Consider the following 23,766-nt stretch of genomic DNA (forward strand, 5'->3'; position numbering starts at 1 on the left):
CTGGCTGGATCGCAATGCATCTCTAGCCCCTTCCTCATCTCCCAATGAAGGGTGGTGACTACTGGGTGTTGCTATTGATGGCTGGGAATACTGCACTCTCCACTCCAAGACTTGGGGCCTGCAGGAGAGCAGAGGTGGAGAGAGTAGGGCAGGGCTGCAGAGCCTGTGGCCTCGAGGCCACATGTGGCCCTATGGGTCCTCAAGTGCAGCCCTTTGACTGAATCCCAACTTCACAGATCAAATCCCCTTCATAAAAGGCTTTGTTCGAACTCAGTCAAAAGACCACACCTGAGGATCCAGAAGGCCCCTTGTGGCCTTGAGGCCGAAGGTTCCCCAGCCCTGGTAGAGGATCGATGTGGGGAGAAGAGAAGAGAGGCAAGGGGGGAGGGGCCACATTACGGTGGGCTTTGAATGCCAGGTGTGGTAAGTGATGGGCAGCCATGGGAGATTTCTTTTTTTTTTGTTTTTTTCCAATCCATGGGCTAGAAGTACAGAGAACACCCTCATCACACTTGCAGGCGGGATCCAAAATGATCTTGAGAGGTGAGAGCAAAATTCAGGAGGGGTAAATGTTATGATATTCCAAGGCTTCAGAGGAAGAGGACCAGAATTCCCGAATCTGAGGGTTGGCAGGGGGCCCACCCAGGATGAAAGGCACCCCCTCGGAAGTCCTGCTTTGGGGAAGGAGCTGGGTCAACCATCCCTCCTTCACGTCACTGGTCTCCTCCCATTCTCTTTTATTGGTTGTCTTCCACTAGAGTGTGAGCTCCATGTGGGCAGAAACGTCTCTCTGCTTGTACACAGTACCATGCCTGGAGCCTCAGAGACAATTTAATAAATGGTTGTTGACTGACTGACTGACTGACTGACAAATGGTGGAAGTTGGCCATCCCACTCTGGGACAGCTCAGAAGGTGGAGGAGCTTGGGGCAGTTAGTGGACTGCCGACTCCACGGGAGTGTGTAACACCAAAGCCTGGCTCCTTCAAGAGCAGCAGAGAGGGAGGTGATATGTTCTCAGCACCGTGCTCATTGCGCTTCACCTGGGGTTCAGGCTTCAGTTCTAGGCACCATTTTAGGAAGGATATCAAGAAGCCAGAGTGTGGGGAGGGCAAGCAAGATTACCTCTGGAAAAGAGCAGACTTAGCCTAGGGCCCTCGAGGCAGAATTCAAAGGGACAGGGCTCAGAGAGGGCCCAGGGCATCAGGTTCCAGATCACACCCTCAGCTCTGAGCACTGAACATGCACCCCCATTGGAGGAAGTCCAGATGCCTCTGTAGTCCTCCTCTTCTTCCTCCTCCCCAGCCCTACCCTTTCTGCATTCTGCCAGAGAGGAGAGGGACAGGATAGAGTAGGAGTCAAGGGGAAAAGCTGCAAAGAGGTAGCCCGTAAAACTGCATTCATGAAAGCTTTCTCTTCTTGTCAGGGAGTCTCTGCTTTTTAGAGGGAGAGAGGGGCTGGAAAGAGGAGGGTTAGCTATGCCTTCCCCCAATTCTGTCATCTCCAGGGCAGGGAGTGACCGTCATGGGTAGCTCAAGAAGGCAGAGGATGGAAGAGAATAAGGGTGGGGTTTGCCCTGAGCCCTTGGGCACCAGGGGTGGCTGACTTTAATCCAAATTCAGTCTTGACTTGGGTGGACAACCCAGGAATAAGGCTTGAGCGAGTACAGATGGATGGGTGAGTTGCCAAGCAATGGCCTCTCACTGTTTGAATAAGGGCAGAGGGGAAGAAAAGGAGTCAGGTGAGCCTGGTGGTTGGAACCCACCAAGGCACCAGCAAGCGGAGGATGAGGGGAGAGTGGCAGTGATGTAGGGGAATGTGTGCTGGAGTCCAGGCTGGAAGGCCCGTCCCTGTGTTTCAATGTTCTCTGTGAAATGGGACCAACAGCAGCCCCCGACGACAGTCCTGCTGTGGTGATCCCCTCATTAAGGGGAGGGGAGGAGGCATTAAGCACCTACTGTGTGCCGGGCGCTAGACTAAGTGCTTTACAAATATTCTCACATTCAACCCTCACAGCAACCCTTGTGGCGTTATGATCTCCATTTTACAGATGAGAAAACTGAGAGGTTGGTGAGACTACCAGCTAGGAAGTGGGCAGGGCCTGGAACCAGGAATACTCCAGTTCAAATCTAGCCTCAGACTCTTCCTAATTGTGTGACCCTAGGCAAGTCACTTCCCCTCTATCTCCCTCAGTTTGCTCACATAAAATGGGGCTCATAACACCACCTCCCTTCTGGGGTTGTTGTGAGGCTCGAATGAAGTAATAACTGTAAAGCCTTTAGTCCAGTGCCTGGCACACAGTAGGCGCTTAATAAAGGCACATTCCTTTGCCCCTCTGACCCAAGACCTAGCATGGGCATTCCCCTCCCCCCCATCCCTTTTCCATGGCAACAAGCAGGCAGCTGGTGACGTAAACGTGAGGGGTGAGGCCTGGGCAGAGCGAGCCTGGGGGGCGGGCTTCGGGGAAAGGCAGACGTCACTTCCAGTACCTGGAGTACGCCGGCTCGGGAGGTGAGAGGGCCCCCCCACCCGAAGAGAAGCTGTGAGCTCTGACCTCTGGCCTCCTCCTCACTTTCCTCCGTGTCTGGGTGATCTTTCCATCTCCTGTGTATACAGTAGGATGTCCATATGTGCTGCCTTCATCCCAGTTCTTCCACCGAAGCCCAGGGATTTCTGGATCAAACCTTTCTCCGTACCCCATCACCTCCAGCCACGGCTCGTGCTCACCTGTTTTCCCTTTTCTCCTCCAGCTCTAGCTTCTCTGGCCTCCCTGCCACTCTTCTTCCTCCTCCTCCGTCCTGCTTACTCTCATTCCTCCTCCCTCCTCCCCTCTCATCCCTCCTTTTCCTTTTCATCCCTCCCCCCCTCCTTGTACCTCCTCCTTTCCCCCCCTTCCATCCTCCCCTCTCATCCTTCTTCCCTCCTCCTTTCTCATCCCTCCTCCCCTTCCTCTTGTCCGTCTTCCCCATTCCTCCCTCCTCCTCCTCTGTCACTCTTCTGCCCTCCTCCCTCATTCCTTCTCCCTCCAATCTTTCCTCCCCCTTCTCCCGCTGGGCCCCTCTGCAGCTGCAATGGCTCCTTGGCCTCTGACCCCTAGAGCCCTTCAGGTAAGTGGGATTTTCCTGGTACCTGAGTGACCCCTGACCTCCCCCTGTAGGCATTTTCCCTCCTTGGTCAGCTCTGGACCACAGGGGATGGACTCGGAGAGTCCAGGGAGCTAAGGTTCCCTCTCCCCACCGGTAATGGGGGCAGCACTGCCTTATTGGCTCAGGAGGGAGTTAGGGTGGAGGCCCAGATGAGGGGACCAAGGCCCTGGGTCCCTGGCTCCCCAACAGCAGGACCCCATGAAACTGCCTTGGTGTCTCTGGTCATCGTCTTATGTTTTAGACCAAACAGGGGCACTTAATTCTTCTCAAATAAGACTGAATGGGTCATCTGGAAGGACCCTCTCCCTCCTCTGGACCTCGGGCCAACAGGTCAGTCCAGACAAAAGCATTTGATGTTTCAGGGATTGGTGACCTTCAGGGATGTGGCTGTGACTTTCAGCCATGAGGAGTGGGGGCATCTAGACCCCTCCCAGAAGGCTCTCTACTGTGAGGTGATGCTGGAGAATTACAGGAACATGGTCTGCCTGGGTGAGGACCCCAGGCTGCCCTGGGACCCAAACATTGCCCCTTGGAAGGAGGGCAGGGGCCTTGGTTGAGGACACAGTCACCAGGGCCCTGCTGGGACTGCCTTGTTTCCAAGGGGAAGGGTTTTTCTGGCCCCCTTCCCGAATGTGGGTCCCCCCTCCCTCCTGTTCCCTTGGGTACCAGATTGTCCCTGAAAGTCCCTGGGCAGCTCCCTGGAGGTAGGACAGGAGCCAGTGGGGCTCTCCTGGGCCCCCCGAGCCTGCCACCTTGTCCCAGCGAGAGGGGCTAGGCTGGACCCGAGGTGAGTTGCCATCCCCAGGACTCTCCCATTTCCCATCACTAGGACTTGCTGCTTCCCAGCCCAGTGTGACGGACCAGTTGGAGGGAGGCGAAGCCCCTTGAACTCCCAAAGGAGAAGGTGCGTGGAGCAGCTCTGCAGGTGAGTGTGAGAGCTGGGTGGGCAGACGAGGGAGGCTGGTCTTCCCCATGGTGGACGAGGAGCTGTCCTGGCATTCTCTTCTCCCCACTCCTGTAGCTCAGCTAGGCTGGCGGCACCCTCGCCTATGAATGAAGGAATGAACGCAGAGTGAGTGAGTGTGCAGGTGTGCAGTTAAACCAAAGCTCACTCCAGGTGCACACAGGCTAAGGGCAGGGCAGCTGTCTGTCCTCAGGTGGGGGTCTTTTCTGCTGGCCCCCTATGCTCCATTCTTCCTTTTTCTTCTCTTACTGCCAGGCATCTGCCCGCTTTCCGTGGACCCGCTGGCCTGCAGTGGTCTTCCCCGGTGGACTCCTCTGCTTTCCTCCCACCTTCCCAGACTCATAGCTTCGGGCAGTTCTGAAAGCTTGGTGCCTTGGTCGTGGGCAGCCTTTGGCAAGTGGGTGGGCTTGGGCCGGCTCCAAGGGGAGGGTCAGTCTTGCTGTGGGGGCCCCCTCCCCCCCTGCGCATCCCCATAGAGCCGACATTCAGTGCCCATCCGGTCATTCCTTAGGCTGGAATTCCTCATAACTTGTGTCCGTTTTTGGACATTTGTCTTCTGGAGATGGACTCAAGGCACCTTCAATGCAGATGGCTCAGTTCTTGGCAGAAATATTGGCAGCATATTTTTCTTTCCTTTCCTTTTTATTTCTCCAAATGAGTTCCCATCTAGTCTGGGTGACCCTGGGCAAGTCACTTCCCCTCTTGTCTGTCTCTCCCCAGGTGGCAGTGAGGATCAGGAGACATATTTGCACAGCACTTTGCAAATATGAAAGTGCTCTGATGGCTGAATCTTTGGAGTGGTGGGGAGGTTCTACATCAGCGTGCCAGGAGGCCTCCAGGACAGGGCCCCTAGGATCTGAGTTTGGGCCCTAGGCTGTTGAGCAATTCCATGCATGACTTGGATAAAGCCATAGATAGGTGTGGGAAGTGAAGATGGACAGTGGTTGTTTGGAGAAAGAGCCAGAGGATTCAGTGGCCCAAAAAGTAATTTGGAGGCAGCTTTGGGGGAGGACTCAGGTGACCTTGGGCCCCGTGGAATGGGGCCCAGCTTCCAGGAGTGGCAAGGGGAGAGTCCTGTTGAGCTCTGCCCTCGTCAGGCCTGCTCCGGGGTGTGGTGGTCAGCTGTGGAGCCCACAGGCCAGCTGCAGAGCGCCCAGAGGAGGGCGGCCGACATGCTGGGGTGACCTGGGAGGCTGCGTCAGGGAGCAGAACTGAAGATTACCGATTTTGTTCCCTACTTTCTTTTCTTTTTAAGTGTATTTATTTTAGCTTAAACAAATATCTCTACTTGGCACCTGCTGCGTGCAAGGAACGGAGTCAGTGCTGAGGAGCCTGGGACAAAAGCACAGGTCAGTGGGGGAGGGGAAGGCCAGGGCAGGGCTCCTCCAGAGGGCTTCATTCATGGCTCAGTGGGTTCAGCCTCATTCTGCTTGGCCTACAGGGGTAGAAGCAGCTGGGGGCGCAGTGGATGGAGCCAGGAAGACTTGAGTTCAGATCTTGCTTCAAGTCACTTCACTTTTCTCTGCCTCAGTTTCCTCCCTTGTCAAATGGGGATAATCGTGGCACCTCCTTCCTGGGGTGGTTGCAAGGAGCGAATGACATCCTGTGTTGTAAAAGCCTCTGGGAGTGCATCTCCCAGGGGATGCTGATGTTGGGACAACAGGGGCTGCCTCTGGCAGTGGTGAAGGCAGGCTGAGACAGGATTAATGACAAGGGACTGCTGCTTCCTCCAGCGTTGTGTTGTGGGCAGGTGAGCATACCTCTAGTAAGGGCCTGGATGAGGTCTGAGGCCACAGGGCCAACCATGGATCCCTGGGGCATTTCACTGCATACCTCTTTCTAACTTGTCCTTGAAGGGTTCAGGCCAACTCTAGCCTGGTCCTCTGCCAAGAAGGGGGGCCTTCATCCTCACATGCTTCACTTGAGTGCTGGCTGCTCCCCATTCCTGAGGCACCTCTCCCCTTTTCCATGATCTCTTGGACACCCCTGGGGGTGGGGAAGCGAGCCCTGCTCCCTCCCTCTCTTCCTACTTGTCTTCATCTTCTGCAGAAAGATTGATCTCCTAGCAGAGAAAATAAATCAGAGGATCCCAGATCAGGCCTCTTCCCATTGTGGGTTATCATGGTTAGGGTCCTTAGCTAGAGAGGAGGGAATTGAGTGTGTGGAGAGCCAGGCTCTTCTTGCGGGCTTGTGTCCAGTTGGCTGGGTTATCAGACCTCTCCTTGGGATGTCAGCCAGGTGGGGGGGTGGGTGGTTCCACAGAAATTGGAGTTTGGCCAAATGGGAATACTTGTAGACTGTCAGGGGAGGCAAGGAAGACCGGAGCAGGGAGGATGGTTTCCCGGCATGCAACAGAGCCTTGGCAGACACACCCGATCTCCCTCCCTTCCCCCTTGGCTCTTTAGTGAAGACCCTTCTTGCCAAGTTCAGCCCTTCTACGTGTTTACTCAATCCCATCCACTTTCATCTTCTCCTCAATCATCCCACCCCCAATCTACAGTCTCTCCCTGTCAACTGGTTCCTTCCCAGAAAGGGGTAGGGGGTGCTTCAGTGTCTACAGCATGAGGCCTGGAGTCAGAAAGACTCGAGTTCAAATCTGGCCTCAGACACTTACTAGCTATGTGACCCTGGGCAAGTCACTTAACCTCTGTGTGCCTAAGTTTCTTCAGTTGTGAAATGGAGATCGTAATAGCACCTCCCTCCCTGGGTTGTTACAAGGACCAGATGAGATAATATTTGTAAAGTGCTTAGCCCATTGCCTGGTGCATAGTAGGTGCCTAACAAATGTTTATTCCATTCCATTCCTTCCCTGCTGCCTTCCAACATGGCCCCCACATCTCAGCCTTAAGGTACAAGACCCTACAACCTGACTAGATATGATCTTCCTTTCTTTCTCACCTATATTCCTTAACTGTTCCCTCCCCTCTGGTTCTCCTTCCACCACCTTCCCCCCGCCCCCAGCTTCCACTGTGACTAGACAGGGCATGTCAGCCCCTTCCTCTACTCCCCATCCCTGTCATTCTTCAATCCTGAGCCTCCTTCCCTGGACACCACTGCCCACGTATGTTGTCTCTCCCTGTTAGGATGGAAGCTCTGAGAGGCCGAGGCTGCCTAGCGTCACCTGTTAGCACAGCACCTGGCACATAGGAAGTACATAATCACTGCTTTTTCTGCCAGTCTGCTCTCTTCAAAGTTACCCATGATCTCCTAATTCTCCAATCTAGTCTCCTTTTCTCAGTCCTCCTTCTTGGCCTCACTGCAGCCTTGTGCACTGTCCATCACCCTTTTCTCAATACTTGCTTTCTAAGTATTTGTGATGTGATTTTTTTTTTTGCTGGTTCTCCTACCTCTCTGACTCATTAATTTTATGATATATATCATTTATGACTATCTTAGTCTATGAGTTCATTATATTGCCTCCTAAAGCTCCCCTCCCCCAGCACACCCCAGCCACACCTCTACCAAAATTTTGGGCACCACCTTCCTTCTAGTCGCTCAAGTTCATGGTCTAGGAGTCATCCTGGACTCTCCTGTCTTTCACCCCCAGATTCAATACAGTGCCAAGGCCTTTCACTTTCCCTTTTGTGTTATCTCATAGATTTCACTTCCCCAGCATCTCTTGTCACTTTCACCTTTACATCTTCTCTCATAGATTTTACCTCTACAATTTCTCTCCTCTAACCCTAACCCTAACCCTAACCCTAGATTTGTTTCTAACCCTAACCCTGACCATATATGTGTGTATTTCCATAATTACATGTTACAATGATTTTTAAACTTTTTTTTAAAGTTTTGAGTTCCAAATTCTATCTATCCACTCACCTCACTGAGAGGGTAAGCAATCAGATATACGTTATACATGTGCAATCACGTGAAATGTTTATGTTAGTCATTTTGTACTAGAAGATTTCAGTAAAAGGAAAAGGATGAAAGGCATGCTTTAGTCTCTATTCAAACAGTGTCAGTTCTTCCTCTGGAGTTGGATGGCACGTTTCATCATTAGTCCTTTGGGATTGTCTCAGATCAATGTAATGTTGAGAATAGCTCAGTCATTCACAGTTAATTATTATTGCAATATTGCTGTTACTGTGTACAATGTTCTGGTTCAGCTCACTTGACTTTGCATCAGTTCATGTAAGTCTTTCCAGATTTTTCTTAAGTCACTCTGCTTGTCATTTCTTATAGCACAATAATATCCCATCACAATCATATCCCATGGCTTGTTTATCCATTCCCCATTGGATGGGCATCCCCTTCATTTTCCAATTCTTAACCACTACAAAAAGAGCTGCTATAATTATTTTTGTACAGATAGGCCCTTTCCCTCTCTTTTGGATGTCTTTATCTCTCCTCACTTTCATCTTTGCATCGTCTCTCACAGATTTCCCCTCCACAACCTTTCTCCGATATGCTGCATTCTCTCCTCTGAAACTGCCACTGCAGGTTCCTGTCTTCTCTCCATCTAGTTATTACTGTTATTCTGTTATTCAGCAAACTCCAGTGGCCCCCTGTTACCTCTAGGATCAAGCAGCAGTGCTTCTACTTGGCATTTTAAACTCTTCACAGCTTGGCCCCGTCCTATGTTTCATGGCCTTTTAGGTATTCATGGACTTTAAGACCCAGTCAGATTGACATTTTGCCTATTACATGGCACTGCCTTTCCCAGCTCCATGCTTCTGTATGATCTGTCCCCCAAGCCTAGAATGTGTTCCCTTCTCAATTCTGCTGCACAGTTTGTTTCCTTCAGAATTTAGCTCAAGCACCATCTCCTCCTACATTAGCCATCCCTGATTGTCCCTCAGCCTCTGATAATCTTGTCTATGCTTATATAAGCGTGTTATATCTCCCTACCCCCCAAAATAGAAGGTTTTCTGCTTGAGGGCGGGGACTTCTCTTTTTCTTTCTAACCTTGGGGCTCAGTGTCTGATTTGAATGGTGGTCTTTATGAATCCACATCTAGCATTCTTCAGTTCGCCATGGCACTGAGCTGCCTATGTCCTGAGAGCATACAGAAGAGGGGTGTGGGGTGTGTGTGGAGAAGACAAAGGGCTCCCCAGCCCCATTACACTGTGCTTGTCCTCTGAGGAGCAGTGTAGCCCAAATGCCCACTCGGTGTAGACATAGTCTAGCATGGCCCCACAGGATGGTCATCAAAGAGGGAAAGGGTAGTTAAGAAGGCCAGTTCAGGTCCTGTTTCTGCCTCTTGGATGTGTTTCCTTGGGTAAGTCATTGTATCACCATGAGCCTTGATTTCCTCATTTGGAAAGTGGAATAACCAGTCTCCCTACTTTGTGAAATTGTTGTGGGGATTGATGTGAAAGCTTTTGATGAACTGTAAGTTGCTGTGCAGTGTCAGGTGGGGTAGGATTTTTATTTGCTCCCCCAACTCCCTTCTAGCTACCTCCATGTATTGCCCTCTCTCATTAAAATGTCAGCTCCTTGAGGTCAGCAACTCTTAATTTAAGTCAAGCATATATTAAGTACCTACTGTGTGCTAAATGCCGGGGATACAAAGAAAGACAGAAAACAGTCCCTTCCTTTCAGGACCTCACAGCCTAATGGGGGAAACAACAAGCAAACTGCCGTGTACAAACAAACTATAGATAAAATTAACTAGATAATCAACAGAGGAAAGGAACTAGAGTGAAGAGGGGTTGGGGAACACTTCCTGTAGAAGGTGGGATTTTAGCAGGGATTTGAAGGAAACCAAGGAGGTCAGTATTTGAAGTGAAGGCGTGAGTGCGTTCTAGGCATGGTGGACAGTCAGGAGATGGAGTAGTGTTTGTGGAGAAGCCAGGAGGCCAGTGTCACCTGGAGAAGGCTGGAAAGGTTGAGGGGTGTAGGTTAGGAAGGGATTTGAATGCTAGGTAGAGGACTTCATATTTGATTCTGGAGGTGATAAGGAGGCCCTGGAGTTTATTGAGTAGGCTATTACAATAATCGTGGTATGAGGGGATGAGGACCTGCTGCAGGGTGGCAGCGATGTCAGAGAAGGGACATATATCTGAATTGCTACCCAGGTAGAAACAATAGAACTTATCAACTAATTGAGTATTGGAGATGAGAGAAAGTGAGGAGTTGAGGATGACACCTAGGATTGGACCCTGGTTGACTGGGAGGCTGGTGATGTCCTTTACAGGAAGAAGGTAAGGTCTGGGGGGAAGATAATGTGTTCAGTTTTGGACATGATGAGTTCAAGATGTCTCCTGGGCTTCTAGTTTGAGATGTCTAATGGAGATAAGCAACTGGAGGTCAGAAAGTTTAGGGCTGGACAAATAGATCTGAGAATCATTTTCTTAGAGATGATAATTGAATCTGTGGGAGCTGATGAGATCACCAAGCAAAATCACGTAGAAGGGAAGAAGGGATCCTGGACAGAGCCATGGGGGTTACTCATGGTTACATAGCGTGAAGATCTTGCACTGGAGACAGAGGAATAGTTAGCAGAAGAGCGAAGAGAGAATAGCATCCCAAAAATACAGAGAGAAGAGTATGAAGGAGGAGAGGTTGATCAGGAATGTCAGCAGCTGCAGAGAGGTCAAGAATGGTGAGGACTGAGAACAGGCCATTGGATTTGGCAAGCCAGAGACCATTCATAACTTGGGAGAGAGCAGTTTCAGTGGAAGGACAAGTTTGTAGACAGCCTTCTCAAGGAGTTTAGTCATAAAAGGGAGGGAAGATACAGTATGCTAGCTAGTGGGCTGGATGCATCAAGCAAGGTGTTTTTGAGGATGGTGGAGATGTGGGTGTGTTTGTAGTCAGCAAGTGCTCACTTGAATTTGTATCATCAGTGTTTGTGTTTTCTCTCTCTCTCTCTCTCTCTCTCTCTCTCTCTCTCTCTCTCTCTCTCTTCCTCCCTTCTGCCCCCCCCCCTTAAAATTTATAGCAAGTGGCTACAGGAACTATTCATATTTTTTAAAATTTCTTTCAGGTTGGGTTACTAGCCTTGAAACCAAGGAGCCAGTTCCCAAGCAGGGCACTTCTATGGAACAGTCCCTGGAGAGACTCTCATGGAATGATTTCTTTGTCTCCAACCTAAGAGAAGCCTGGGAATGTGGTGTTGACTTAGAGAAGCTGTATGTCATTGAGGACAAATATTCTCAGTAAGTCAAGGTCACCCAAAGAAACACTTCTGATAAAGTGGGTGGGTATGAACATAGGGAATATGATAGAAGGGCTGGTCTAGGGCCTGTCCTTTTTCCACAGCAGAGAGTATGTAATGCACAGAGAAGGAGCTTCAGTCTGTATTCCGAACCCAGTCTCTGGAATAGAAGCTGTTCCAAGAAGATCATTTCTCAGTTTAATGAATGTGGGAAAGCCCTTAACAATAGCTCAACCATTATCCTCCCTCAGGCAGTTCACACTGGAGCCAAACCCCAGAAATATAATGAGTGTGAGACCTTTTCCCAGAGTATGCAACTTATTAAACATCTGGGAACCCATCTTGGAGAGAAATCATGTGAACATAAAAACCATGGGAAGGCCTACAACTGCAGCTCATCCCTTATGTCCTATTACAGGATTCACACTAGCACAAAACTATATGAATGCAGTGATTGTGGGAAGGCCTTCACACGCAGTTCATCTCTTACTTCCCATCATAGGATCCATACTGGAGAGAAACCATTTGGATGTGATTGTGGGAAAGCATTTTGCCTAAACAAACAGCTTATTCGACATCAGACAGTTCACACTGGAGAGAAAAAGCCTTATGAATGTAATGCATGTGGGAAGACCTTCCTTCAGAGAACAGAACTTACTTAACATCAGAGTGTTCACACTGGAGAAAAACCACATAAGTGTAATGAATGTGGAAAGGCCTTTACCCGCAGCTCATCCCTTATTTCCCATCAGACAATTCATACTGGAGAGAAACCTTATAAGTGTCATGAATGTGGAAAGGCTTTCCGCTTGAGAAAACAGCTTACTGGACGTCAGAGAATTCATACTGGAGAGAAACCTTATGGATGTGTTGAATGTGGGAAGGCTTTCCGCCTGAGCATTCAGCTTACCCGACATTGGAATATTCATACTGGAAAGAAACCCTACGAATGTCATGAATGTGGGAAGGCCTTCCGCTGGTGCAAACAGCTTACCCGACATCAAAGTATTCATGCCAGAGAAAAGCTGTATGAATATCATGAATTTGAGGAGACTGTCAGCCAGAGAACAGAGCTTGCTCCTCATTGGAGTAGTTTTGCCGGAGAGAAAGCTTATGAAAGTAATGCATGTGGGAAGACCTTTAACCGAAGCTCATCCCTCACTTCCCATCATAGGATTCATAGTGGAGAGAAGCCGTATGAATGTAACGAATGTGGCAAGGCCTTTCGCCTAAGCAAACAGCTGACTGCACATCAGAGAACTCACACTGGAGAGAAACCTTATATATGCAGTGAGTGTGGGAAGTCCTTCACATGCAACTCTTCCCTGATTTCCCATCATAGGATCCATACTGGAGAGAAACCTTATGAATGTCATGAATGTGGGAAGGCCTTCCGTTGGTGCAAACAGCTCACTTGGCATCGGAGTATCCACACTGGAGAGAAACCTTATGAATGTAATGAGTGTGAAAAAGCCTTCCACCAGAGGGCAGAGCTTATTGAACATCAGAATATTCCTACTGGAGAGAAGCCTTTTGCATGTAATGAGTGTGGGAAGGCCTTTAACCACAGCTCTTCCCTTATTTCCCATCACAGGATTCACACTGGAGAGAAGCCATTTGAATGTAGTGAGTGTGGAAAATCCTTTCGCCAGAGTACACAGCTCACTCGACATCAGACAACTCACACTGAAGGGAAACCCTATGAAGCTCCATCCTCCTGAATATCATGAATGTGAGAAGGATATTGGTCAGAGCATAGACTTGACTGAAAAGGAGAGAATTCCAACAGAAGGCAAACCCTAGGGATTAAGCAAGGAGCCTTTTCTTGCTTTGCCACACACTGACTGCTCCTGAGCTCCTTGCATCACCTCTTGGACTCCCACCCTCCCACCCATACACACTTAGTGATGACTGAGAACCCTGAGATTGGACAGAAGCGTGTTCTCGCCAGTTCCTTCAGTACTCAGCATTACCCAGCTTTTCTCAGTTGGGCTAATACCTCCCACCTCCTCCAGCCTGCTCCACCCCTCATCACCTGTTTTCCTTTGGAGTCTTCACAATTGCCTTCACATATGCTAAAGTCTCTCTCATACTTAAAAAAAAAGTACTTCACACTGCCTTGACCCTTTGCACAACCATTACCAGCCCATCTTCTCCTTTCACTGCCAAAGTTCTTGGAAAAACACTGGCCACACCCAATTCTTCCAGCACCTCATCATTCACCATGTCCTTAACACAGAGTCAGAGGGGTACAATGGAAAGGGCCGGGGCTGGAGTTAAAGGATGCTGGTTCGAATCCCATCTTTGGGGATGACTACCAGTCTGATGTTGGCCAAGCCATTCCAACTGGGCCTCAGCGTCTTCTTCTGTAACATGATGACTAGGACTGGAGAAGGTGGCATTGGAAGTCTCTTCCAGCCCTGCAGCCATGATTCTTTGCCCCAGTTCTGTCCCAGCCATCCCTCTGCACAGTCTGAGGCAGCTAGGTGAAGTTGTAGATTAAATGCTGGACCTTAAGTCAGGAAGACTCAAGTTCGAATCCTGTTCCAGACACTTCTTTTGTAACCATGAGCAAGCTCTTTAACCTCTTTCAGTCTCAGTTTCCTCACATGTGACATGGGAACAATAATAGTTTCTACACTAGAGAGTTGTTAGGAGGGTCCAGTGAGATAGCATAGGTTATCAATGTGACCTATTGTGCTGTTATTAGCGCTGAAACTGCCTTCTCAGAAGTCACTAGGGACCTTGTAATTGCCAAATAGACTGACTTGAAAAATTACTTACTCCCTTCTCTCATTTTTACATGAAGTATTTCATGCTCTCCACTCCTCCCTTCTTGGGTATTTTCTCCTGCCTTGTCTTCATAGCACCTTTCCCTCTTGGTTCTGTCCCCCTCTTTCCCTCCCTGACTGGTCTTTCTCTTGTCTTCAGTGTCTCCTTGTCCTGTCTCCACTGCATTAAGGACCCTTGGGGGCCTGCCTTCTGTCCCCAGAGGTTCAGTGTAAGCAGACGATGATTGTGTTAGAGACAGCTCTGGCTTCGCTGTGAGCTCCAGCAGGTCAGCATCACCATAGCGTGCCCGTGGATACCTGACCTTGTCATCCCCGGGATGGGGCAATGCTTGGTTCAAGATTGGCTTAGGTTCGCTTGTTCCTCCATCCTGTGGTTTTCTGTGCATGCGTGCTGTGCCCTCAGTGCCAGACCACCCCTCTAGTGCATGTCCTCTCCAGTCCCTTCTTCCAAACCACTTCTTCATAGAGCTACCTGGTACTTCAGAGCCAATCTGGAGTGCTTCCACACAGGGACCTTCAGGGTCTGCCTATGAGCTACCGAAGGGGCCAGCCTGGGCCAGGGGGAGGAGCAGCTTTCTCTACAATTCTCACTCCTCCCTTCTCTGTCCTTGGTGCCAGATTCCATATTGTTCTCCACGTGCTTTGCAGGTGCCACCTGTCCTCCCAGTTTGGACTGGGTGCAGTGTGCCCTCCTCACCCCTGCCAGCCTCTCAGCCCAGCCCTCTGTCAAACCATTTTTGTTGTTAGCACTTTGCTTGCCATGTCCCCGGTGCTTAACAAATGCTTGTTGCCCCACCAGCTTGGACTGAGGGGGCTGTGTCTACAGTGCCCCATCCCCTCCCCCTTTTCTGCTGTGTGTGCCCAGCCTAATTCCAGACTATTCTTGGGTACTAAATAAACTCTTGTTGACTGGCTGATGCCGTTGGGCCTTCGAAACCAGGATCTCAGGCTGTTGGCTTTTCCTAGGCCAACTCCAATTGTGCACTTGCCCCCTGCATGTCAGGTGTAGACATGTGTAAACAGCTGGCTTTTAATAAATGTGGCCTTAAATGATGATGAGAACATCTCCATATCTGGCACCCAGTAGGCGCTCCATAAATGCTTGTTACTTCCTAAGCGCTTGACTTTGGGAAGGGGTGGTGTAGGGAGGGCTAGTCAGGGCTACTCCTCACTTTGGGGAATCTGCACGCCCCCTCTGGGCCCCCACTTCTCTGCCATCCCTGGCTCTTCTCTGGGCATGCACACCCTTGTGGCCGGGGCCCTGAACTACATTTCCCAGATTGGCCTAAAGATGGGGAAGGAAGTGGGAATGGTGTGACGTCACTTCCGCTTCCGCCTAGCTTCTGTTGCTGCTGATGCTGGCTGTCACTTCCCTGGGCTCCCTCAAGCCTGGCCTAGGTCAGGGGTGGGCACGGGGGCCGGGGCCCTGGCTCTGGCCTTCCTCCCTTCCTCCCTTCCTTCCCTCCTCCCTCTTTTATCCTTTCTTGTCTTCCTCTCTTCTTTTTCTTCTTTCTCCCTTTTCCTCTCCCTTCTTACTTTATCCTCTCCTTCCTCCCTTCTTTTTCCTCTCTTTCCTTCCTCCCTCTTTCCCTTCTTTCTCTCCTCCCTCCCTCCCTTCCTGCCTTCCTCCCTTCCTCTCTTCCTCTTTATCCTTTCTTTCTTTTCTTCCTTTTCTTCCTTTTTCCTCATTTCCTTCTTTCCTCTTTCTTTGTCCTCTTTACTTCTTCCCTTGTTTTTCCTCTTATTTCTTCCTCTTTTTTCCTTCTTTTTCCTTTCTCCCTCTCTCCCTTCCTTTTATCCTTTCTTCCCTTCTTTTTTGTCTTCCTTTTTCTCCCTTTCCTTCCTTCCTCTTTATTTTCTTTCCTCCCTCCTTCCCTTCTTTTTCCTCTTTTTTTTCCTCCTCTCTGTTTTTTTTGCCATCTCTTCTTCCCTCCTCTCTCTCTCCCTCCCTCCATCCCTCCCTTCTTTCACTTCAGAGCCCAGCATGCTACCCTGTCCTCAGAGAAGGGGAGATTCAGTGGGTCCCTATTCTGTGGATATGCAGGAGTGGGTGAAGGTGTGAATGGGAGGTATAGGCAGCCCAAGGGGTCCTCCTAGAGACTGGAGACAGGAGACATTTGGTGGTTGGTTTTGCTTATGGCTGGCCTTCTGCCCCTCCTGGTTCAGACTGTCTGCTACCTGAGGGCAGGGCAAGTTTCACTTTTATCTCCGCCTTCCTTCCGTACTTTCCACAGTCTGGATTTGTGTTGAAGGTGCTGCATGAAATGAAAAAAATGGAGAACAAATGTGCTGTGAGGCTGTGAGAGTGAGCCTGTGCATGTGTAGTACACACACACACACACACACAGACACACACAAGTAGAGGAGAGTGGGAGCCAGTGTGAGGATTCGTGTGTGTCAGTGCATGTATGCCCACAGGTGTGCAAGTCAGTGCACACGTGTTGTGCAGATGCATGTGTGTATGTGTATATGAGGCTGTGTATGAGGATGCTTTCATGTGAGGATGTGCTTGAACCCTGTGCGTGTTTGAGTATACATGTATATGTGTGAGTAGATGGTGGTGTGGGAGCCTGTGTGAGGATGTGTGCATATCAGTACGCCCACATGGTTGCACATGTGAATGTGACCCTTTGTGTCTGAGGACTCATGTACTTGGTCAAACGTGCATGCAAGTATATGTCTTTGTGAGGTTGTGAACCTGTGTGAGGACATGTGCATGTGAGTGTGTGCTCATGTGTGAGCTTGCCAGGGTACCAGTGTGTGCTGAGCCCAGCACGCTGGGAAGTAGAGGATGAGAGGATGGCCCTTTGGTAGGCGGAGGGTGAGTGCAGGTGTGGGCCCCTCTCTTATGCTCTGCTCTCACTTCCTAGGTCTGAGCTTCCTCTACCTATCTGGCCATCCCCAGGAGCAGCGAGCCTGCTGGGAGTAAGCATGGCCCTGGGGTTCCCCACAGCTGGCTCTCTCCAGGTGAGTGGGAGCCTCTGGGGGCTTCTCTGTCCTCCATGGAGGCATGTGCTTTTCCTCTGTCCCCTCTAGCTAGCCCAGGGAACCACCTGAGCTATCGCCTCATCTGCTTCCCTCTGGTCAGCCCCCCTTCTTTTGTCCTCCAGCCTCTCCTGGGTGCTCACTCCTAAATGATCATTGCCACGTGGCATCAAGTGTGAATAGGGCAGTCAGTGAGTGTGGGAGGCTGGACCTAAGTGGGTGGTCCTTGAATGACTTCACAAATGACCACATCAATCAGTCTCTTGGTAGGCTTGAGAGTTGTGCTGGATGAATGTACTTAGATTGAAGAAAATAGACATAAATGGAAGGTATTGCCACTGGGGGCTCACGATTTCTGGGGGGCATTGGAGGGTCCTGTATGTGTGTGAGTGGACAGCTCCCTGGGAGCCCCAAGGTTCTGGACTCTGCAGCTGGCTGTCTTCTGCTGGAGGGATGGCCACATGGGGGAGCAGTTCAGCCGCCTTTAGGAGGGTCGGTTCAGTTCTGGGCACCTTTTGAAAAGGATTTAGACGAAAAAATGTTTGTATGTTCTGGGAATAAATATATAAACATTAAAAAAGAAAAAAAAAGAAGGATTTAGATGAGCTGGAGTTGGTGACTGACTAGGAAGTCTTCTCTGGAGAAGAGACCCTGCCCCAAGCAGGGGGCTCCCACGTTTGGGTTGATATTGTGCCAGAGTTGGTCGGTCAGTTGGTTGAGCAGCAAGCATTTATGAAGGATGGACTACATGGGGTCCTGGGACTCAAGAGCACCTGAAGGGAGGAGGAGCTCCTGTGGCTCATCCAGCTGGGGGGGCCGGTCCTTCGAGGCAGTGATCCAGCAGGAAGACCTGGGCCTTGCTGTAAGAGTGAAGGGATTTTGGTTGGTTGGCTGATGTCCTTTCTCCTGTGATTTCTTACATCACAAGTGGCATGTTTCCTTGAAGGGCTCACTTCCTTCAGTTGCCTGAGCTGCTCTGGAGAGGGTCAATCCAGAACTCACTCTTTATTTTCCCCTTAAATCCTCTCGTCTCCTTACCTTCCCTATTACTGTAGCGGGTACCCCCACGTTCCCAGTCCCTCATGTTCTCAACCTAGGAGTCATCCTGGATTCCTCACTCCCTGTTCCCTCCCCTGCCCAGCCCAATCCAGTATGGTGCCAAGGCACATCCATTTCACCTGGGCAGCACCTCTGGTCCATTTCACCTCCGCAGCATTTCTCAAATAAGCCTGTTCTCTCCTCTGATGCTGTCCCCACCCTGGTGCAGACATGCCCTCATCACCTGACACCTGGACTATTACAATAGCTGCCAGGGGTTTGCTTGCCTAAATACTCTCCTTTCTAGGCTATCCTCTGGCCAGTAAAGTGATGTTCCTAAAGCATAGGAATGACCAGGTCACCCCTTCTGCTCCCCTGATATATTCCAGTAATTCCTGTCACCTACAGGATTAAATATAAAACACTCTATTTTGTGTTCAGAGTGTAGGCATAGGCATAGGCATAGGTTGCATAGGCAGCCTCCTCCCACCTTCCCACCCTCAAGTTACTTATTTTTCCCTTTCGTGTACTGCATGGTCCTGTGACACTGGCCGCCTTCTTGTTCCTTACTATCTCATTTCACTTCCCATCTCCGTAGCTTTGCACTGGCTGTCCTCCTTTCCCCCCACCCCGCCCTCTGCATTCATGGTTTCTATTTCAGCTCTTTCACTGCTTCACCTCCTTCCCTGCTGGCACCTTGCTTACCTCTCCAAGGTTCTGGCCTATAGATGTCTTATGTTCTCTCCCCTGATGGAGCGGAAGACACTGAGGAGGGATTTTCACTTTTGTCTTTGTGTTTGGGAGCCTAGTGCTTAATGATTGCTTGTTGGTTGCTGAATGAGCTTCAGCCTGGAAGAACTAGCTTGAGGAAACACCCAAGCTAAGTTGGCATTTTCTAAAGTGCCTCCACCCCCATTAAACCTGCCTCTACTCCTCCCTCTTCTTTTTTTTCTTTATCCCCCCCCATCCCCTTTTAAGTTTATTTCTTTTTAAAAATAACTGAAAAATGAGTTTAAACTCAGGAAGCCCTTGAACGTGCTTTCTCCAGGCTAAACTTGGCCGGCCAGTTAGAGCTGGAGGCAGCTCACAGCCGGCTAGTCAGACCTCTCTCCCAGAGAGAGCCCGGGGCCCTCCAGCTCAGGCCACTCCAACATTGCGCTAACTGAAGGAAGCTTTCCTAACATCTAGCCTACATTTGTTCACTGCCAAATATATCTAATATTTCTTTGATAAGACGGTCCCTTTAATACTTGAAGGCACACTCATGTCCCCCTGAATCTTCTCATCTGCAGGCTGAACAACCATCGCATGTCTTCATAGGTCATGAACTTGGGGGCTTCACTGTTCATCGGCATCTTTCTCCAAACTGAACATAGGTGTCTCCTCTTTTGAATAAGGGAGTACCAAGGTGAGATAGAGATTCGTTGTTACTCACATCCCACTCTTTGTGGTGCCACTTGGGCTTTTCTTGGCAGAGATACTGGAAGGATTTGCCATTTCCTTCTCCAGCTGAGATAAAGATAGATAAAGCATTTATTAAGGATTAATTGTGCTGGGAATACAAATGCCAACAAGAAGAAAGACAGTTCCTGCCCTTGAGGAGCCTGTATGCTAATGGAGGGGAAGACAGCACAGAAAGCTGAAAGGAGAGAGAGACAGAGAGAGAAAGGGAGAGAGAGAGAGAAAAAGAGAGAGAGACAGAAAGAGAGCTGGAGAGAGCACACCTGTGAGTATGTGAATGAGAGAGAGAGAGAAAGAGAGAGACAGAGAGAGAGAGCTGGAGAGCTCTGAGCATCTGAACAAGAGAGAGAGAAAGAGAGACAGAGAGAGAGAGAGAGAGAGAGCGCGCGCCTGCGAGCATCTGAACAAGAGAAAGAGAGGGACAAAGAGAGAGAGCTGGAGAGAGTGCACCTGTGAGCATGTGAATGAGACACACACACACACGCACACACACACACACAGAGGGAGCTAGAGAGAGCACGCCTGTGAGTATGTGAATGAGAGAGAGAGAGAGAGAGAGAGAGAGAGAGAGAGAGAGCTGGAGAGAGAGCACGCCTGTGAGCATGTGAATGAGAGAGAGAGAGAAAGAGAGAGACACAGAGAGAGAGGGAGCTAGAGAGAGCACGCCTGTGAGCATGTGAATGAGAGAGAGAAAGAGAGAGAGACAGAGCTGCAGAGAGCACACCTGCGAGCATCTGAATGAGAGAAAGAGAGAGAGACAGAGAGAGAGAGAGAGCTGGAGAGAGCACACCTGTGAGCATGTGAATGAGAGAAAGAGAAAGAGAGACACAGAGAGAGAGAGAGAGCTGGAGAGAGCACACCTGTGAGCATGTGAATGAGAGAAAGAGAAAGAGAGACACAGAGAGAGAGAGAGAGCTGGAGAGAGCACGCCTGTGAGCATGTGAATGAGAGAGAGAGTGTGAGCAAAAGCCGCACTGAGTGTTTGTGGTGGGAGGTGCCCTTGGACGCAAATAGAGGCCGGGTTTGGGGCCAGTGGAAGTTCTGGAGAGGAATTTGCCAGTGGGAGGAAGAGGCATCTTCATTATGAGGCCTCTGGGACAAATTGGACAGTCAGGGGCGCTGAGCTGGGCGAGAGCTGTGGGGTCAGACAGAGGTATGATTGCTGTCTAACTTAATCCTAAATTCTGACTCTATGTAATAATCTTTCATCCTGAGCGATGTGATACATGGTGTGTGACCCAGAAAGCATAATAGAAGAGAACAGTTTCTCACAAAGCATGCTGGGATAAGGTCAGGTAGGGCACTAGAGGGGCCCTTCCCGGCCAAAGGTCATTATTAGGATACTTAAGTTATTACAAAGGAAAAATGTACCCTTTAGCACAGCCTTCTGGTGTCATACATCAGACCAAAGAGACCTTTTGGTGGCTTCTTTCTCTGTCCTTTAGTTAATTAGCATCTGTTCAGCGTCTGCAGTGGCTTCATTGGATGAGTAGAAAGTGCTTGGGGGAAAGGAGGTGCGGAAGGAGACACCTGTCAAAGAAGCCTCGGAAAGGGAAAGGCGTACAGTACTGGTAAATGTAGGACAAAATAGAGTCTGGTGTGTTTTCCCTAAAATCTGCTTTCAACAATTCTCCTTTTGGATTTAAAACACAACAGCAACAAACGAGTCGCCGGGCAATCTGAAGATTCACAGTATTGCCAGTCAGTTATTTGTACAGACCGTAAGACATTTAACAAGGAATAATAAAAAGCAAAATAGCCTGAACAAAGCCTCTTAATGAGATGGGAGGAGCGCAGTAATTCCCAGAACTCTATACCCTCTGTAGCTTTTGGAGCCACTGAGTGTTCGGCAAAATTATCCACACTCGGATACAGAAAACCCAGACCTCAAGAGCAGAACCTTAGTGAGACTTGGGGTGCTCCCAGTCACAGATGCAGGAGGAGGAGGTGGACCTGAGTTCAAATCCTGATGTGAATAAATAGGTAAATACAAACAAACAAGATGCTCAGTACCCTGGGCAAGTCACCTAGCCTGTGTGGGCCTCAGTTTCTTCATCGGCAAAATGGGGATCATAATACTGCCTCCTTCCCATGGTTGCTGAGGATGAAATGGGAGAGTGTCTGTAAAATTCTTGGAGTGCTCTTCTTCTCCTCCCCCTCCCCCCTCCTTCCCCTTCCTCCTTCTCCTTCTTCTCCCCCTCCTTTTCTCTCCCCCTGTTCTTCCCCTCCCCTCCTTCCCCCCTTCTCCTCCTCTCCCTCTCCTCCTCTTCCTCCTTCTCCTCCTCCCCCTCCTTTTCCTCCCCCTTGTCCTTCTCCTCCCCTCCCCTCCTTCCCCCTCTCCCTCCTTCTCCTCCCCCTCCTTCCCCTCCCCCTCCTTCTTCCTCCTCCTCCTCCTCATTGTCAGATGAGGAAGATTGGCAAGAGGGACTTTGGGGGATAGCCTAGATTATTTTTGGTAAAGTAGGAGACTGCAGCCTCAGCTGAGATGCCTTCTCGTAGAGAGAGCCCTGACAGGGTCAGGGAGTGAGGTGGCCAGGAGTCTGATCCACTCCCAGCCTTTTCTCACCCTTCTGTTTTCACCACCTTGTGTGGGTCAGACTGTGTTGATGGCGTTTGGAGAGCCCTCCACAGGCCTCGGTCACCTTCCTCTTTCTCTGAGTCAAGCCGTCTTTGTCCGACGTCCTGAGCTGGAGATGCCGCTGGTGCTCCGGCAGACCACTCTGTCTCCATCCGGGCTGGGATTGGGTTTAGTCCTGGGCGCCAGGCTCCCTCTTCTCACACTTGTTAGCTCCACGAGCCCCAGTCCCTGCACAAGGAGGGAAGTACGAAAGGTGTCCCCTTTATGGAGCAGGGAATTTATTCCTGTCCACAAAAGGAAATGCTGAGTGCAGAGGCGCCCATACGCTAGCGCGTCCTGGGTCAGACTGGACAGTCACATGCCCCTCAGTGGTGAGTGTTTTCCATTTCACCCTGACTGGCCCAGTGCCTCCTTGTCTGTCGGCTCACAGGCTGGGCCTGGGCTGGGCCTCGGGTTCTGCGCCCCTTGCTGTCCCTCCCCTCCCCCTGCTACCTTGGACGCTGCCCTTCGGTCCCCAGCTCTAAGAAGAGAGCTTACACCCTGTGCTAGTGAGAAGGGCTCCTGGGCATCCCTCGCTGCAAGTGGCTAGACTACACTCCCTGAGGGCAGAGACTGGCTGGTTTGCTTGTGTTTGCACACAGCAGGCACTTATTAAATGCTTTATCTCTCCAGACATCTTTTCAGCTCTGACCCCCATGTGCTGCGGGACCTCTCGATCTGAAGAGGTTGCCTCCAAGCCTGGACGTGTCCATTTCAGATCAAGAAAGAATAAACCGATGAGCAGCTTGCGTGCTTTAGCGACCACGTATGTGCACTTGCCCACTTACCCTGCTCTGTTCCCAGGAAACCCCTCCCAACATCCTTGCCACAGCTGACTGCTGGAAAAGAAGGGAGAGGTGGTGGGCGGCCAGGGCTGAGTCATCCGGCCCTCCAGCTCAGTAGCACCATCTTCCGGGGGAGCCTTGCGTCCCGAGTCTGCCTGCCCCTGAACATGCTGCACTGACTGGTGCCTCGGGACCAGCCCCTTCTTTACACCCGGCCTTTGGTCCCCTTCTGAGGCCAGGAGAGGGAGTGGGGAGTGAGGCCTTACAGGAGGAGGGAAGAAGAGCCAGGGAGGTTCTGTTGCCTTCCAGAACCTCAGAATGAGCCTCAGAGTGTGGCTGGTGAGTGTCTAGAATCACAGAATCTGAGGGTCAGGCCAATCTCCTGCTGAATTTAGGGTTCTCTTAGGGCCATCTCCAGCTGCTGGCTCTGCCCAAGGCCACACCATTGTCGGGGGCATTCGATGGACCGGGAGGATAGACTTCAGAAGGCCTGGCTCAAAGCATTAGATTGGCGAATCCTAACCCCCTCATTCCCTCTCTGCCATCACTTGGGCCTCCTACCCCTGTCTCCCATGATGACCAAGACTGACCCCTCTGCCTGCTGCTCTGTGTCTGAGAAGGCTGTCTATAACGGACGTTCTATTTCCTTTCTCCCACTCTCCGTAAGCCTTACAATGCGGCTTCCATCCTCATCATTCCACCGACCCGCACTCTCCAGAGCCTGCAGTGATTTCTCTGATGGTCTGTGTGCTCCTGAACACTCTCTTCTCTCTGGCTTTCCAGGCTCTTCCCCTGCTTCTGTCTTGTCTTCTCTGGATCCTTGTGCAGCTCAGGCCTGTTCCCATGGACGTGCCCCAAGGCTCTGTTCCCGGCCTTCT

The 23,766-nt window shown here is 50.5% G+C and overlaps 1 protein-coding gene across 1 annotated transcript in view; it reads left to right on the forward strand.

Annotated features, from left to right (window-relative positions):
• Positions 1 to 2,438: 2,438 nt before the first annotated feature.
• The window catches only part of LOC110197878 (uncharacterized), a 44,353-nt gene continuing 23,025 nt past the window's right edge, over positions 2,439 to 23,766 (forward strand). Inside the window, 6 exon segments of the mRNA XM_078146061.1 lie at positions 2,439 to 3,105; positions 3,507 to 3,633; positions 3,974 to 4,069; positions 4,364 to 5,457; positions 11,040 to 11,211; positions 11,629 to 12,916. Coding sequence (XP_078002187.1) covers positions 11,093 to 11,211; positions 11,629 to 12,916 — 1,407 coding nt within the window. The 5' untranslated portion in view covers positions 2,439 to 3,105; positions 3,507 to 3,633; positions 3,974 to 4,069; positions 4,364 to 5,457; positions 11,040 to 11,092.

This window comes from Phascolarctos cinereus, unplaced genomic scaffold (assembly GCF_003287225.1).
Source record: "Phascolarctos cinereus isolate Bilbo 61053 unplaced genomic scaffold, phaCin_HiC Scaffold_726;HRSCAF=1367, whole genome shotgun sequence".
NCBI classification, from domain to species: domain Eukaryota; kingdom Metazoa; phylum Chordata; class Mammalia; order Diprotodontia; family Phascolarctidae; genus Phascolarctos; species Phascolarctos cinereus.